General features: G+C 47.7%; 1 protein-coding gene across 4 annotated transcripts; it reads left to right on the top strand.

Moving 5' to 3' along the window:
- Nucleotides 1-8,281: 8,281 nt before the first annotated feature.
- On the top strand, nucleotides 8,282-14,058 carry TCL1B (TCL1 family AKT coactivator B). Of its 4 annotated transcripts, none has more exons than XM_086363066.1 (4): nucleotides 9,751-10,101; nucleotides 12,600-12,764; nucleotides 12,960-13,021; nucleotides 13,589-14,058. In XM_086363066.1, exons 1-3 carry the CDS (start codon nucleotides 9,940-9,942, stop codon nucleotides 13,011-13,013), a joined length of 381 nt encoding a protein of 126 aa, XP_086219192.1. In that variant the 5' UTR covers nucleotides 9,751-9,939; the 3' UTR covers nucleotides 13,014-13,021; nucleotides 13,589-14,058. The 4 variants fall into 4 exon arrangements, with proteins under 4 accessions (XP_086219189.1, XP_086219192.1, XP_086219191.1 ...); XM_086363065.1 differs by having other exon boundaries at nucleotides 9,757-10,101; nucleotides 13,274-14,058; XM_086363064.1 differs by having other exon boundaries at nucleotides 9,757-10,101; nucleotides 13,230-14,058.
- Nucleotides 14,059-14,319: the final 261 nt, after the last annotated feature.

The raw sequence follows: 14,319 nt of genomic DNA, 5'->3' as shown, positions 1-14,319 counted from the left end.
GGACAATGATTAAGTGACCGTGTTTTTTGCTCTGTTTGTCTGATGAAGCCTCAATTAGCCAGCTCCCCCATCAAAACATCATATTTGGCGAGAAAGATGAACGGTGGGGAGGTGGGTAGTAGTGGTGGTGAAATGCACACCATTATCAGAAGCTTACGGGGAAGACTTTGAGGAGATGAATGATGATTCGTTTTAATTCTACCTACCATTTCAAGCCTTCTTATGTCAAGAGGTGACAATCACCAGTATCAAGCTGTTGAACCAAAGGGAAAGCCAGGCTATTAGAAGGTGGGCACGTCAAGAGGCATGAAATGATGCAGAGATGTCAGGATGCTGTGGGCTGATCGTGTCTGCTCATAGCCCATGACCATTAGGAGGCTGGCCACTGGGACCTTTAAGAGAGTGCTTTTGGGGTCGTGGTGGGAAGGGGATTGGCATAAACATGACAGGGTGCTCTGTGAGAGGGGCAAAGCTTGAAGAATGGTGACTCTGGCCTCTTCTGAGAAATCTGGCTTCATAGGGAGTATTGGAGAGCTAGCACAGTGCCCAAAGTCATGGCCAATACCTAAAGCTCTCTCTGCCCTTAGGACTCAGCACACAGGAGCCCATTTCATCCTCGCAACCACACCGAGCAGGCTGAATCTCATTCCCCTCATTTGCCAGGCCAGTGACTTGCTGTAGTTCACATGACTAGTAAATAGTGGAGTTGGAATTTGAACAGATAATTTGGCTCCAGAAGGTGTTTTTAACCCATCTGCTTTGCTGACCTTCAACCCAGAAACATGGTGGTGAGGTGGCTTGAAATTTTAAGGGGTGGAAGGGACCTCATGATATTTGTATGAACACAGGGGAGGGAGAGAGATGGTTTAATCTCTTTCTCTCCTGAAAGCCAGGTATTGGCTGGCATCCCTGGGACCTGAGATCTTCAAACACCCATGACTGTGGCCTTAACTGTCTGGCATTCCATCCATTACCCTTGTGCATTTCATCCCCAAAATGTCTCCTAGACAACTTGGAGTCTATAGGATCCAAGTTTAAATAAGATGATGCTCTTTGTTAAGACAGGGAAGCTTGGAGCTGGGCCCTAGATGCCCTAGCTGAATGATAGGAGTCATGAGTATTTGGTGATGTAACTTCAGAGGTTTGCTAAGTTCCCAGGACACGTGAGCCCAGCTGGTGAATGCCAGCTTGGTTTCTGTAGATCGATGAACAGGGTTTGCAGAGTGCCTACCATGTTCCCATTGTCATGAAACACTAGGGACTTATGGCATTAGACCCCCTGGGGTTCAGATTCCAGCTCTTCTGCTCGCCAGCTTAGAGATTTTGTCCAAGTGATGGTCACTATCTGAACCTCGGTTCTTCATCTCTAGAAGGAGAAGAGACCACACAGCACAGGGTCCATGGGGAGCTCAGGATGTGGTAGCCCCCTCCCTTCATCCCAGCCTTTGGTTGGATGCTTGCTCTTTGCAAAGACCCAATTTCTTCATTATAACAAGGCCACCACCGGGCTTCAGGGAACGACCCACTTACAGCCAATTGCTGCCTTCTGGGTCATCCTGATGGATTAAACGAAGAACCATTTAAAACCAAGACCCAAAGAGCCAGAGGGCGGGGCTGCGGAGGGATGATGTAGATGGAGCCCCGTGCATGGTGTCTGAAGCTCCGAGCCACAATCAGGAAAAGCCCTGGGCACACAAGGCGGCTGCATCCGCCAATCAGAATGAATGACCCACCTGCAATGATGCTGACCTAACTAGGCCAGTCACAAAGCAGACCTTGGAATAAAACACGATAATTACAGATACCAGGGGGCCATCTGTGCCGTGTGGGGCTTCGTTTATCCTGACTCTCTTCTTTCACTGCAAACTCTCAATACCCAGGGCCTCTGCTGTGCTGTGAACACTTATTTCTGGGTGCATTTTCCACAAGGCATTGGCAGGAAGTGTCTGTTTAAGTTCTAATCCAGCATACTTCTGGGTTTGTGTAGGATTTGACTGGGGATGTTTTCAACCAGGAAATAATTTGACTAAAGAACTTTTCAGTCCAACACATATTTGCTGGGTCCCTCCTGTGTTCCCAGCCCTGTACTTGATGCTGAAATGCAGAGATGAATAAGAGATGGGATCTTACCCTTTGTTTCCTCACTTGGGCTTTGGATTGTCCTGTCGTCTGGGGGGAAATGTCTGCCCTTGGAAGAAAGGCCAACTTCATTCATCTGTTAATAAAAGAACTGGTAGTTCCTGGTCATTGCTGATGAGGAAACTCAAATCAGAGAGGCCAGTCTCACCCTGAGTCATCAGACTGGAGCCCATCAGACTGACTGCACCTTCCCACTTTACCAGGCTTCTAAGACAGGGCAGCACCAATGCCCACCTGGCAGCACCCATGTTGATGAAGCCTGCATCCTGTTATGGACAAGGGTCCAGACCAAAAGGACACTCAGAAACGGGGGAGAGGGCCATGGGAGGATTGGCCCACCTGTGGCAGGGGTAGAATATATCTAAGTGGAGACTTAAGAGAAGGATGCTTATAAGATAGAGGGGGTTACTCTGCAGGTGGGCAGGCAGGTAATGGGCTGGAGGGACTTTCTTGCAAACCTCTGGGGAACCTCTCCTTGCAAATGCCAGAATTACAAAAGTCAAGACGGGGTATTTCCCTGGAGGTCCAGTGCAAGAATCCGCCTTGCAAGGCAGAAGACGCAGGCTCCATCCCAGGTGGGGGCACTAAGATCCCACATGCTGCGGGGCAAGTAAGCCTGCAGGACCCCAACCACTGAGTCCTTGTGCTTTGTAGCCTGAGTGCCACAACTAGAGAGCCTGCGTGACACAAAGAAAGATCCCACATGACGCAACAAAGATCCCACATGCCTCAATTAAGACGACGCAGCCAAATCAATCAATAAAAAATTCAAGAGAAGTCCAAGTTCTCCCAAACCTTAATATTAAGACTCGATGCAGCCAAATCAATCAATAAAAAATTCAAGAGGATGTCCAAGTTTTCTCAAACCCTAATATTTGTCTCTTCTGGATCACAATATCCCTTCTGAAACTGAGGGGCTCCAGAGCACGTGGGCTCAGCAACTGTGGTCATCTGGCTTGGTTGGCTTGTGGCATTCAGGATCTTAGTTCCTTGGCCAGAGGTGGATCTCATGTCCCCTGCATTCCAAGGCAGATTTTTAACCACTGGACCACCACGGAAGTCTCTCTGGAGTCTCTTGAGAAGACAAAGACGCACCAGGAGTTGAAGTTCCTGAGGAGACTGAAAGCACTGGAGAGGGGAGTGAAGCCACATCAACCATCAGGCATCTGTGGCTGTATTCTTCCTGAGGACACTGGCTGATTCTCACGCATTTGGACGAAAAGTGGAGACTTGAGGGACCTCAAACACAAGACCAATGCCTTCTTGCCAAAGGCATTTTTTTGTTTATTTTACGAATAGAGGCAGCTCAGAGCAGGATGCTAAAAAGCAAAGCCAAAGCCTCAAAAGGGAGAAGAGAATCTCCTGCTGTCTCTTTGGCGCTGAAGACAAAGCCCTACCAGGCTCTTGGCTGAGAGCTACACCACAGGAAAATGGTGAAGTGGGGGGAGATAGACTGATTCTCACTGCAGCTATAACTGGACCTTGACTCAACTCTGTTCTTACCAGGATTGTACTGTTCAATATGTCACTCTGTCTGCCCAGCAGAGGAAGGAGCTAACTCTATCTGGGGGAGGACTATCTAGAACTTTTCAGGGCTTTACACCCAAAATTTGGTATTCCTTTAAAAATGACTCCCAAAAGAAAGAAAAATATCGTGTAACTGAAAACCAAGAGAAAAAGCAGACAATAGAAGCAGACCCACCAATAACCCAGAATGATAAGAAAAGTAAAAATAACTGAAGAGCATATCTAAGCATGGTCCTCCCCAGTGGCTGAGTGGGAAGGGAATCTGCCTTCCGGTGCAGGAGATGCAGTTTTGATCCCTGGGTTGGGAAGATCCCCTGGAGGAAGAAATGGTAACCCATTCCAGTATTCTCGCCTGGAAAATCCCATGCACAGAGGAGACTGGTGGGCTACAGTCCATGGGCTTGCAAAGAATGGGACACGTCTGAGCAACTAAGCACACGCACATATACAGAAAAACTGAGGGACAAAATGGTTCAAAAGGCAGAGATTATCAGAGAAGTTTCGAGTCTACAGAAAAGCATCAGACGGACAATCTAGACCTGAAAAATATAGTATTTGCAGTTAAGAAATCGGCCTATTGGCTTAAAGAGCTGATCAGACACTGCAAATGACAGGACTAATGAATTGTAAAATAAGCCAATAGGAGACACCAAAATTGAAGCTCAGAGAGGAAAGAGTATTTTTTAAACCTTAAATAAAACAAATAAAGCAGAGCAGGGCATAGAAGTTATGGCACACAGTTTAAAAGGTCCAGCAAACTGGAGTCATGGGAGAAGAGACGATGAGAGAGGAGTAACTGAAGACACAATGGCTTAGAATTTCCCAACATAAGTGAATTTTTGGATATAGCAACAATATACTAAAATCAGTTGCTTTTTTGCTATACCAACATCAAACAAATATAATAGGGTTTAAAATACTACTACTTAAAGTAGCATCAAGCTTCCCTCTTGGTTCAGCAGGTAAAGAATCTGCCTGCAATGCAGGAGACACATTAGACTTGGGTTCAATCAGTCAGGAAGATACCCTGGAGAAAGAAATGGTAACCCACTCCAGTATTCTTGCATGGAAAATCCCACAGACAGAGGATTTGGATGCTACAGTTTTAAGGTTCTCAAGGAGTAGGACATGACTGAGTGACTATGTTGCAGAAGTTGGTCCCTCGAGAAAGCAAGGGCCACAATCCGAGAGTTGGACAACTCAGGTTTATTACGCCTGAGGGCCCAGAAGAGTTAACACTTCCAGCTCTGAGCCTCAAACAAAGGGGTTACACTTTAAAAAAAGAGTTTTTACAGACAGTTCATGACACCAGACTTTAGTGGGCAGAGCTGTTAATAGGCTAGTTTAAACTAGGGGTTTGGCAGACTCCGAAGTGTTAGGACAAAGCAGGGGAGATGCCTGACCTCTACGCAGACAAACACAGTTAAGCAGAACTACAGGGGCTGGGTAATTGACAAGGGTGAGTGAGGAGTTTCAGCTCCTAGTATCCTTGTAAGTTTCTGTTTTGGGAAATTATGTAACTTACATGACTTTGCAAGAAGCTAGCTGAGTTGCAGAAGCAGAAGGAGCATGAGGTTATTTCTAGCTGGGTGCAAGTTTTTAAATTTTCCTCTTCAACTAAGCATGCAGGCAAAGTAGAATCAGATAAGAACAAATTTAATGAAAATAGAGAAAAATTAAAGACAGACTAAGATGTGGAGGGGGAGGGACATACCCAGTTCTGAGATTGTAATGTACAATACACTAGAGATGATAATTCTCTTCAAACAGACATACAGATACAACACAATCCAAATCAGAATCCTAGCAGGCTTTCTGGAGAAAAGAGGTGGTAGTTAATAGACCAATTCTAAAATTCATACAGAATCACAAAGGTTAGAGAATATCTGGATTAGTCAGTGTTCCACAGAGAAATAGGAGCAAGAAGGTGTGTGTGCATATATACCCAAACCCAGGTCTCCTGCATTGCGGGCAGATTCTTTACCATTTTGAGCCACCAGGGAAGCCCCTATACAGAAAGAGATTTATTACAAAGAATTGGGTTACTGTGGAGATTGACAAGTCCAGGATCTGCAGTGTGGGCTGGCAGACTGAAGACCCAGGAGAACTGATGGTACACAACCTAGAGAGTCGGAAGAATTAATTATGTAGATAAGTCCAGAGGCAACCTGCTGGAGAATTCCTTCTTGCCTGGGGCCTATTATTTTTTAGGCCTTCAACTGGACCTAACAGAAGCAGAAGATATCAAGAAGAGGTGGCAAGAATACACAGAAGAACTGTACAAAAAAGATCTCCCTGTCCCAGATAATCGCGATGGTGTGATCACTGACCTAGAGCCAGACATCCTGGAATGTGAAGTCAAGTGGGCCTTAGAAAGCATCACTACAATCAAAGATAGTGGAGGTGATAGAATTCCAGTTGAGCTATTCCAAATCCTGAAAGATGATGCTGTGAAAGTGCTGTTCTCAATATGCCAGCAAATTTGGAAAACTCAGCAGTGGCCACAGGACTGGAAAAGGTCCGTTTTCATTCCAATCCCAAAGAAAGGCAATGCCAAAGAATGCTCAAACTACCACACAATTGCACTCATCTCACACACTAGTAAAGTAATGCTCAAAATTCTCCAAGCCAGGCTTCAGCAATATGTGAACCATGAACTTCCTGATGTTCAAGCTGGTTTTAGAAAAGGCAGAGAAACCAGAGATCAAATTGCCCACATCTGCTGGATCATGGAAAAAGCAAGAGAGTTCCAGAAAAACATCTATTTCTGCTTTATTGACTATGCCAAAGCCTTTGACTGTGTGGATCACAATAAACTGTGGAAAATTCTGAAAGAGATGGGAATACCAGAACACCTGATCTGCCTCTTGAGAAATCTGTATGCAGGTCAGGAAGCACCAGTTAGAACTGGACATGGAACAACAGACTGGTTCCAAATAGGAAAAGGAGTATGTCAAGGCTGTATATTGTCACCCTGCTTATTTAACTTATATGCAGAGTACATCATGAGAAACGCTGGACTGGAAGAAACACAAGCTGGAATCAAGATTGCCGGGAGAAATATCAATAACCTCAGATATGCAGGTGACACCACCCTTATGGCAGAAAGTGAAGAGGAACTAAAAAGCCTCTTGATGAAAGTGAAAGTGGAGAGTGAAAAAGTTGGCTTAAAGCTCAACATTCAGAAAACAAAGATCATGGCATCCGGTCCCATCACTTCATGGGAAATACATGGGGAAACAGTGGAAACAGTGTCAGACTTTATTTTTTTGGGCTCCAAAATCACTGCAGATGGTGACTGCAGCCATGAAATTAAGACGCTTACTCCTTGGAAGGAAAGTTATGACCAACCTAGATAGCATATTCAAAAGCAGAGACATTACTTTGCCAACAAAGGTCCGGCTAGTCAAGGCTATGATTTTTCCGGTGGTCATGTGGATGTGAGAGTTGGACTGTGAAGAAGGCTGAGCACTGAAGAATTGATGCTTTTGAACTGTGGTGTTGGAGAAGACTCTTGAGAGTCCCTTGGACTGCAAGGAGATCCAACCAGTCCATTCTGAAGGAGATGAGCCCTGGGATTTCTTTGGAAGGAATGATGCTAAAGCTGAAACTCCAGTACTTTGGCCACCTCATGCAAAGAGTTGACTCATTGGAAAAGACTCTGATGCTGGGAGGGATTGCAGGCAGGAGGAGAAGGGGACGACAGAGGATGAGATGGCTGGATGGCATCACTGACTCGATGGACATGAGTCTGAGTGAACTCCGGGAGTTGGTGATGGACAGGGAGGCCTGGCGTGCTGCGATTCATGGGGTCGCAAAGAGTCGGACACGACTGAGCGACTGAACTGAATTGAACTGACCCACACTATGGAAAGCAAGCTGCTTAACTCAGAGCTCACCAATTTAAATATTACTCTTACCATCAAACAACATTTAAGCTGACATAAAATTAATTATCACAATAGTTAGGCAATCTAGAAGGAAAATAAAGCTAGAAGTTTTATACCCAAGATATAAATACCTGTTTTAAAGCTATAGTAATTAACAATGTGTTATCGACACAAGGAAAAAAAGATTAATGGAAGAGAAAAGAAAGTCCAGAAACAGATCCACACACACACACACACACACACACACACACACACACACACACATATATATTCCAGATTCATGACAGAAGTAATAATACAGTATGGGAGAGGAAAGATAGTCATTTTAAGAAATGGTATTAATTTGATATAAACATAGTAAAAAAATCTAGATCTCTTCTTCACATTGTACACAAAATAAATTACATCTAAATATAAAAAGTGAAATAATAAAACCTTTAGAAAAAAAACAGTATGTATCTTCAGTGACTTGGGACAGACAAAACTGTTCTTCAGTTCATGGCTGGGTCGATATTATCATCCTGCCAATTCATTCTGTTGATAGTTTGAAATAAGCAGAGCTGGAATCTGGATGTTCTTGTTTGTAATCCTACCTGAACCACCTCCGTTTAGTCCACTTCTAGTAGGACTAAACTTGACTGATGACTGAGTCACCCTTTTGTTTTATCTTTAGTTCAAAACATCTATCAAGTGTTTACTTATGCCCATTCCCTTTCCCAAACACCGTCATTGCTCCTGATCAACTTGATAAAAATCAACTGGTTGGACTGGTGTTTTCATTCTTACAAGGCAGCCTCAGCATCTACCTACCCACACATACCACTACCGTATTCTTATCGTCTTATGAGCCTGCCTCCTCAGCACTGACTAATCCTCATTATTCTCTGATCTCCAAATACACGCTGAATGTCCCCTCTCCAAGACTTTATTCATGCTGCTGAACAGCCCTATCTAGGTTATCCTACTTCCAGGCTCCCAGTGTCCGGCCTTCCTTGACCAGTTTGGGCTCAGTATGTGGAAGGAGACAAGCAAAATATGCAGAGATCTTGGTGACCAAGACCCAGCCTTCCAAGTCCTGCTCAGTGCCACTTGCGGTCTAGAATCATCCCCCTAGGCTGAGTGCCCCAACACCAGGACACCCCGACTTAAGGCTTGTGAAGGGCGCCCTCTGCTGGACTCCTCCAGCTCAGGCATGACTACACTCAGCAGGCTCTGCCGGGAGCCTTTCTGGAGAGACCCCAAGTGCTTTCAAAGACTTTGGTGACACCCACCCCAGAGAGTGAATCCTTCCAATTGCAGGCACCACGGATGGACACCTGGCCAGGAAATACTGCCGTATCTCAGACACGATATGGACAAAAGTCAGGTGAAGGACAAGGATCCAAATTTCCATTCTCATCGCCTGCCAGTGGTCTTCCTTCCGTGCAGGTTCAAGGGACCTGGGATGGAGCACACGACAGGGCAGGGGTGATCAATGAAGAGCTCTGTTCATTTTCAGCGGCTACACTATCAGAAATTTTTCTTTTTGCTCATGGGAGCCTCCTCTCCCTATCTCTGGACCACCATGGGGAGGTGTTTAGAGCCTCCACCTGGAGCCCCCCCACCGTTTCATCAGCAGCCACTCTGAATCTCCCTAGTCCTCGTTCTGCCTCTTGCACGTAGCTGCAAGACTTGGCCAAGGCAGACGACAAACAGCACGGACGTCAAAGCCAGGAACAGCTGGGTTCACCTTCCTCCTCTGCCTGCCACTAAACCTCTCAAGCCTGTTTCCGCATCTGTCAGGTAGGGATGGCAGTCTCTAGTTGAGAAATGGAATGCGTGCGGGCCCAGTTGTGTCTGCCTCTTTGCCATCCCATGGACTGTAGCCCGCCAGGCTCCTCTGTCCGTGGGGCGGGTTGCCATTTCCTTCTCCAAGGGATCTTCCCAACCCAGGGATCAAACCCTTGTCTCTCGCATCTCCTGCATTGGCAGGCGGATTCTTGACCACTGAGCAACCTGAGAAGCCCGGCCTGGTACCTGGGGAGTCTCTTACCTGTCCAGGCCCTTTCGGCTCCTGACTCCAGTTCTTGCCCCTTTAGGCGGGTGGACCTAGTTCCTGAGACTCACGCTCTTTAGCCCTCCGGGTGGCAGACCCAGAAGCAGGCCTTCTGGCAAGCTCTTCTCCTTCTGGCTCCGCCCCTTATCTTCCCCTCCTATCCTCAAACCTGGGATTCACTGGGCCCTGCGGGCCGGGCGTGCGGGCCCTGCGGGAGGGTCACTGGCCCCGCCCCAAGGGTAGCTGGCCCCGCCCCACTCAGACGCCCATCTACTTAAGGAGGCTGAGCCCCGAGAGTCTCCACGTGTGCCTCGAGGCGCGCCCCAGGCCCCGAGGGTCAGCCCTGCGATGGAAGCCGAAGCTTCTCCGCCGGTCGGATCGCCCCCTTGCTGCCTGTGGTTCCAGAGGCCTGGCGTCTACGAGGATGAGAAAGGGAGGATCTGGGTGGCTGTGGCTATGCAGATCATTCCCTCGTACCGAGCTCGGGGCAGCGGGGCCCCTGAGAGCACTGTGAGTCCTGGGGCTGGAGGGGAGCCAGTGAAAGGGCGGGGGTGTCGCGCGACTCCAGCTCATGGGAGCCTGCACATTCTGCAGTAGGGCCCAGAATAGAGGTGAGAGGGTGGAGTTCTCACCGGCGCCGGAAAACTCAGCCTGCGTGGGTTTGAGCGTGCTTAACCTGGCCCCAGAGGCCCCTGCCCGGAGTGGCACAGACAGAGCTTATCGACCAGAGGTGATGTGATCCTCCGTGGGGTGGCTGAGAGAGAAAGAGAGAAGGAGAGCACCAGTGAGCTAAGGGCCTAGTCTTGCCGCTGGTGCATGTTGAAAAGGCGTCATTGATAGGGTGGCTATTCAGTTGGGCCCTGCAGGATGCATAGGAGTTTTCCAGGATCAGAAAGGAGACAGGACTAGCACAAGCAAAAGCATTGCAACCCAGAGGCAGTGGGTGGGCCAACAGTGTAAAATTTACCTTGGCTCAGACTCCTAAACTGCAAAATTGGAATAATCTACCACAAGACAAGTGAATCACTGAAACAGGTCACCAGCTGGATGGCCTACAGAGCATCTGAGAGACAAAGTATCCTAGAACCCAACCTTGGGAATTGATTCAGGAGCCTTGGATGGAGGCAAAGCTGTTTGAAAAGCTCCTCAGGTGATAAGGATAATCAAATTGGAAACCGCTGCCCTATACTAGGGGCTGGGATGACAGCCCACTTTTGAGAGATGAAATATAAATTCTTCAGGGTAATACCCTGGTACTGGGGAAGATTGAAGGCAAAGGGAGAAGGAGGTGGCAAAGGATGAGATGGTTAGATAGCATCACCGACTCTGTGGACATGAATTTGTGCAAACTCTGGGAGATAGTGGAGGTTAGAGGAGCCTGGCTTGCTACAGTCCATGGGGTCACAAAGAGTTGGACACAACTTAGCTACTGAAGAACAACTAATACGGTAAATATTTATCCAGGTGTTAAATAAGCAATTCGCTGTTATTTTAGTTGCTAAGTCGGATCTGACTCTTATGATCCCATGGACTGTAGCCTGCTAGGCTCCTCTGTCCCTGGGATTTTCCAGGCAACAATACTGGAGTATTGTTTGCCACTTCCTTCTCCAGGGGATCTTCCCAACCCAGGGTTCGGATCCAGGTCTCTTGCATTGCAGGCAGATTCTTTACTGACTGAGCTATCAGGGAAGTCCTAACCACAACACGTTTCCTAACAATCTTCAAATAGGCTATCCAGAAAATTTTTGGTAGAGAACACTGAAAGTCTTTCCCATACCTCCAACCCAATAAAGCATGCAGAAAATTTTGGACAAAATAGTACGTTTTTTAAAAGCATACAAAAGTGTTCAGTGGGAAAACAATGGATTCTTCAAATAATTTAGCCTTGAGCGGGAGAAGGGAACTGGAGAGTGAGCATTGTTTTCAATTTTTAAAATGATTATTTCTTAATAGTAGACCTGGGTTTTCACATGCAGTCTTAGGATGGGAAATGGCTTTCTGAGTGTGATCTAATTCAAGGATCAGCAAACTTTTTGTGAAGGGTCTGATAGAAAAATTTTCAGCTTTCATAAAGACTTCAGAGCAACTACTCAACTCTGCCCTCATAGTACAAACACAGCCAAAGACAACACACAAAGGAAGACATTTTTGTTTATTTGCAATAAAGCTTTATTTACAAAAGCAGGTGGTGGGCCAGATTGGGTCCATACTTTGCTGGCACCTGATTTAAAGCCAGAATCCAAAGGGAAAGAGATTTTGCTGCATAATTCAAAATATCCCTCTTGCAAAACCCATGCCATAAAAATCGTAGGACAACAGATTAAGGAAAATCACTTGCAAATTGTATGACTGATAAAGGGCTAGATTCTTAACTTGGAAAAGTGTTCATCACAAAGAAAAGAAGACAAATACTTTGATAGAAAACTCTGTAAAATAACCTTTACATTTATCAATAGTTGCATCATACATGGAGCTTTGGTTACATTTGACTGATGACTTCCCTGCATTTCTATACTTTTCTACATTGACCAGATTTTCTTTGTGTGTGTGATGAGAAGTAATGATGGCCATGATCAAAACTACAAAATATTTTTTTGAGAAAATCCTTCACTCCCAGGTCCTGAGCTCTATGGATATCTTGTTTTTAAAAAGAGAATTTTTAAAACTTTGGAAGTGGCCATGACAGACAGCCAAGAGTGTTCTCTGTGTAGGCCTAAACGTTTCTAATGGGCTGAAAACAAGCTAACTTTTCAGGGTGCAGGGGGGTAAGGTGGGGTGCAGGTCTGTGGGAGGTGGTACCAGAGAGGAGGCCTGGAAAGAACTAGTCCTCTCAGGTCCAGGCAAAACCCCCAACTGATGGTGCCAAGACTCTGGGTGTGGGACTCTAAAAGCATGACCATCCCACCTCTGCTCCGGGCAGTGCCCCCGCCCCAGCTGGGCCAGAGGATCTAGGACCCTGGTTGTGTGTGCAGCTCAGCATCCCTAATGGGGCCCGTCTTTCCCTCCAGCATGATGATAGCATCACGGTCCATCTGTGGCAGTTACCCAACCAGATGCCCAGGTCCCCCAGCTCTCTGCTTGTGTCTGGGCTGCCCATTAAGTGGGAGCTCTATCCCGGGCGAAGGTACCGAGGAACGGATTCCAGACTCTGGGAGATAGTGGACCATGACCAGGCAAGTGCATGGTGGCCCATGTGAGGGGGATGGTGTGGCTGTTAAGTAGTGGCTGCAGGGTTGCGAGGTGGGACAAAGGAAAGAGGGATTCCCTTCCCCAGTCCCTTGAAATCCACAAATCCAGGTTCCCGTTGGCTTCACTGGGGTGGAAGGGCATGCCCCCTGGAGCTCTGATCACTGCTTCCCCTTCTACAGGTCATCTCCATGGAAAATCTGATCCTCAAACGTCTGCCAAGTGGGAGCCACTGATGAGGCTGGTAGGTCAGGCCTGGAGACTCTCAACATGGAGGGCTGCCCCTCTTTTCAGGAAGACCCTACCAGTCACCTTGCCCTCAGGCTGTTTCTTGAGTTTTTCTTACATAACCGCCCCTTTCCTCCCTGTCCCAACCCCATTGGACAGTGATTTCCACCAGGGACAGACCCCCCACTTCATTCATAAAGCACTGAATAATGGTTTTCACTCAGTTCTCGGAAGGATGAGGTGTACCTATGAACATCTCGTGTTATAGACAAGGAAACAGGCTCTAAGAGCTGGAAGGCTTTCCCTGAGACCACACAGCCTGGAAAGAGCCTCAATCAAGCTTGGATCCACTGACCTCGGAACTCTTAAGGCCGACCTTGGCACTAGGGCGCCACAAGTCTGGTCGATGGCAGTGGCCTTTGGGGACCCTGCAGTGACCCAAAGAGTCTTATCCCTGAGACGGGCAGCAGCCTGGCTGAGGGCCTCGAGTTGGGCCTGCTCTCCTACCCCTGGTCCTGCTCCAACGGGGTGCCCGCCCAGTTCCTCCGAGCGTCCCTGACTGTCAACTTTTGTCTTCCCCCAGACCCGGCTGGCCCTGTGCCTTAAGCGAGAATCCCTATGCACCTGCTCATTGGTTGGCACACCTAGGGGCTCGGCCCCGTCCTCTTTGCATTTCCCATCCCCTCCGCCTGCTTTGGCTTGTCTGTACCCTTCTGTGTTCTTTGTACCATCCTCCAGGTGCCCACTCCCAAGCCCCTCCCCTCCACGCCCACCAGGCCCCTCCCCGCGGCCTCCGGCGCAACCTTGATTGGAAACTTGCCTTCCATCCACTCCGCCTCTGGTGGGGGCGGCTCCGTCAGGGCGCGGGTGGCAGGTCTGGACGTGGGGCTCAGATGCCGCATGGCTGCCATTTCTGCTGCCGCTTTGGCTGGAGTAGATCATGGACTGGGCAGGCTGTCCACTCCTGAGCCTTGATCAACCCTGGGAAGTGAGTGCTGGCCCCTAAGGGTCCCCTCCAGTGCCGGTTAATTAAACTTCATTGCTTGTTGTTAACTTTTGTGCGGAATCGCTTACCTTAAATTGATAACTAGTGTAGGAATGCAGCAGCTGAAGGTAGAACTGCAATTATTCCTTGAGTGTTTTTGCACACCTGAAAGGAAGCTGGAATCGGCTCGTTTCAGCAGCAGGTCCGCGGTGGAGGATAAGGGGATGGAGGGTCAGTTCTTTGCCAGGCTGGACTCCGAAAAGGCATGCAGACTGTGGCAGTCACTGCCGGAGAACCAGCGGCAGGTGGGCACTTGCACAGGCAGTGAG

Source organism: Bos grunniens, chromosome 21, assembly GCF_055505025.1.
Source record: "Bos grunniens cultivar Pamir isolate PY7600 chromosome 21, Bosgru_T2T1.0, whole genome shotgun sequence".
In the NCBI taxonomy this organism is placed as follows: domain Eukaryota; kingdom Metazoa; phylum Chordata; class Mammalia; order Artiodactyla; family Bovidae; genus Bos; species Bos grunniens.
Note: the sequence above shows the minus strand (reverse complement) of the source record. Positions and strands in the feature narration are given on the sequence as shown.

Bases quoted from the DNA above. Each gene is read 5' to 3' on its own strand.
- TCL1B (XM_086363063.1), top strand. From the start codon at position 9,940: ATGGAAGCCGAAGCTTCTCCGCCGGTCGGATCGCCCCCTTGCTGCCTG. The intron at 10,102-12,599 runs GTGAGTCCTGGG...CTTTCCCTCCAG, and splicing joins GCGGGGCCCCTGAGAGCACT to CATGATGATAGCATCACGGT. The intron at 12,765-12,959 runs GCAAGTGCATGG...CCCCTTCTACAG, and splicing joins AGATAGTGGACCATGACCAG to GTCATCTCCATGGAAAATCT.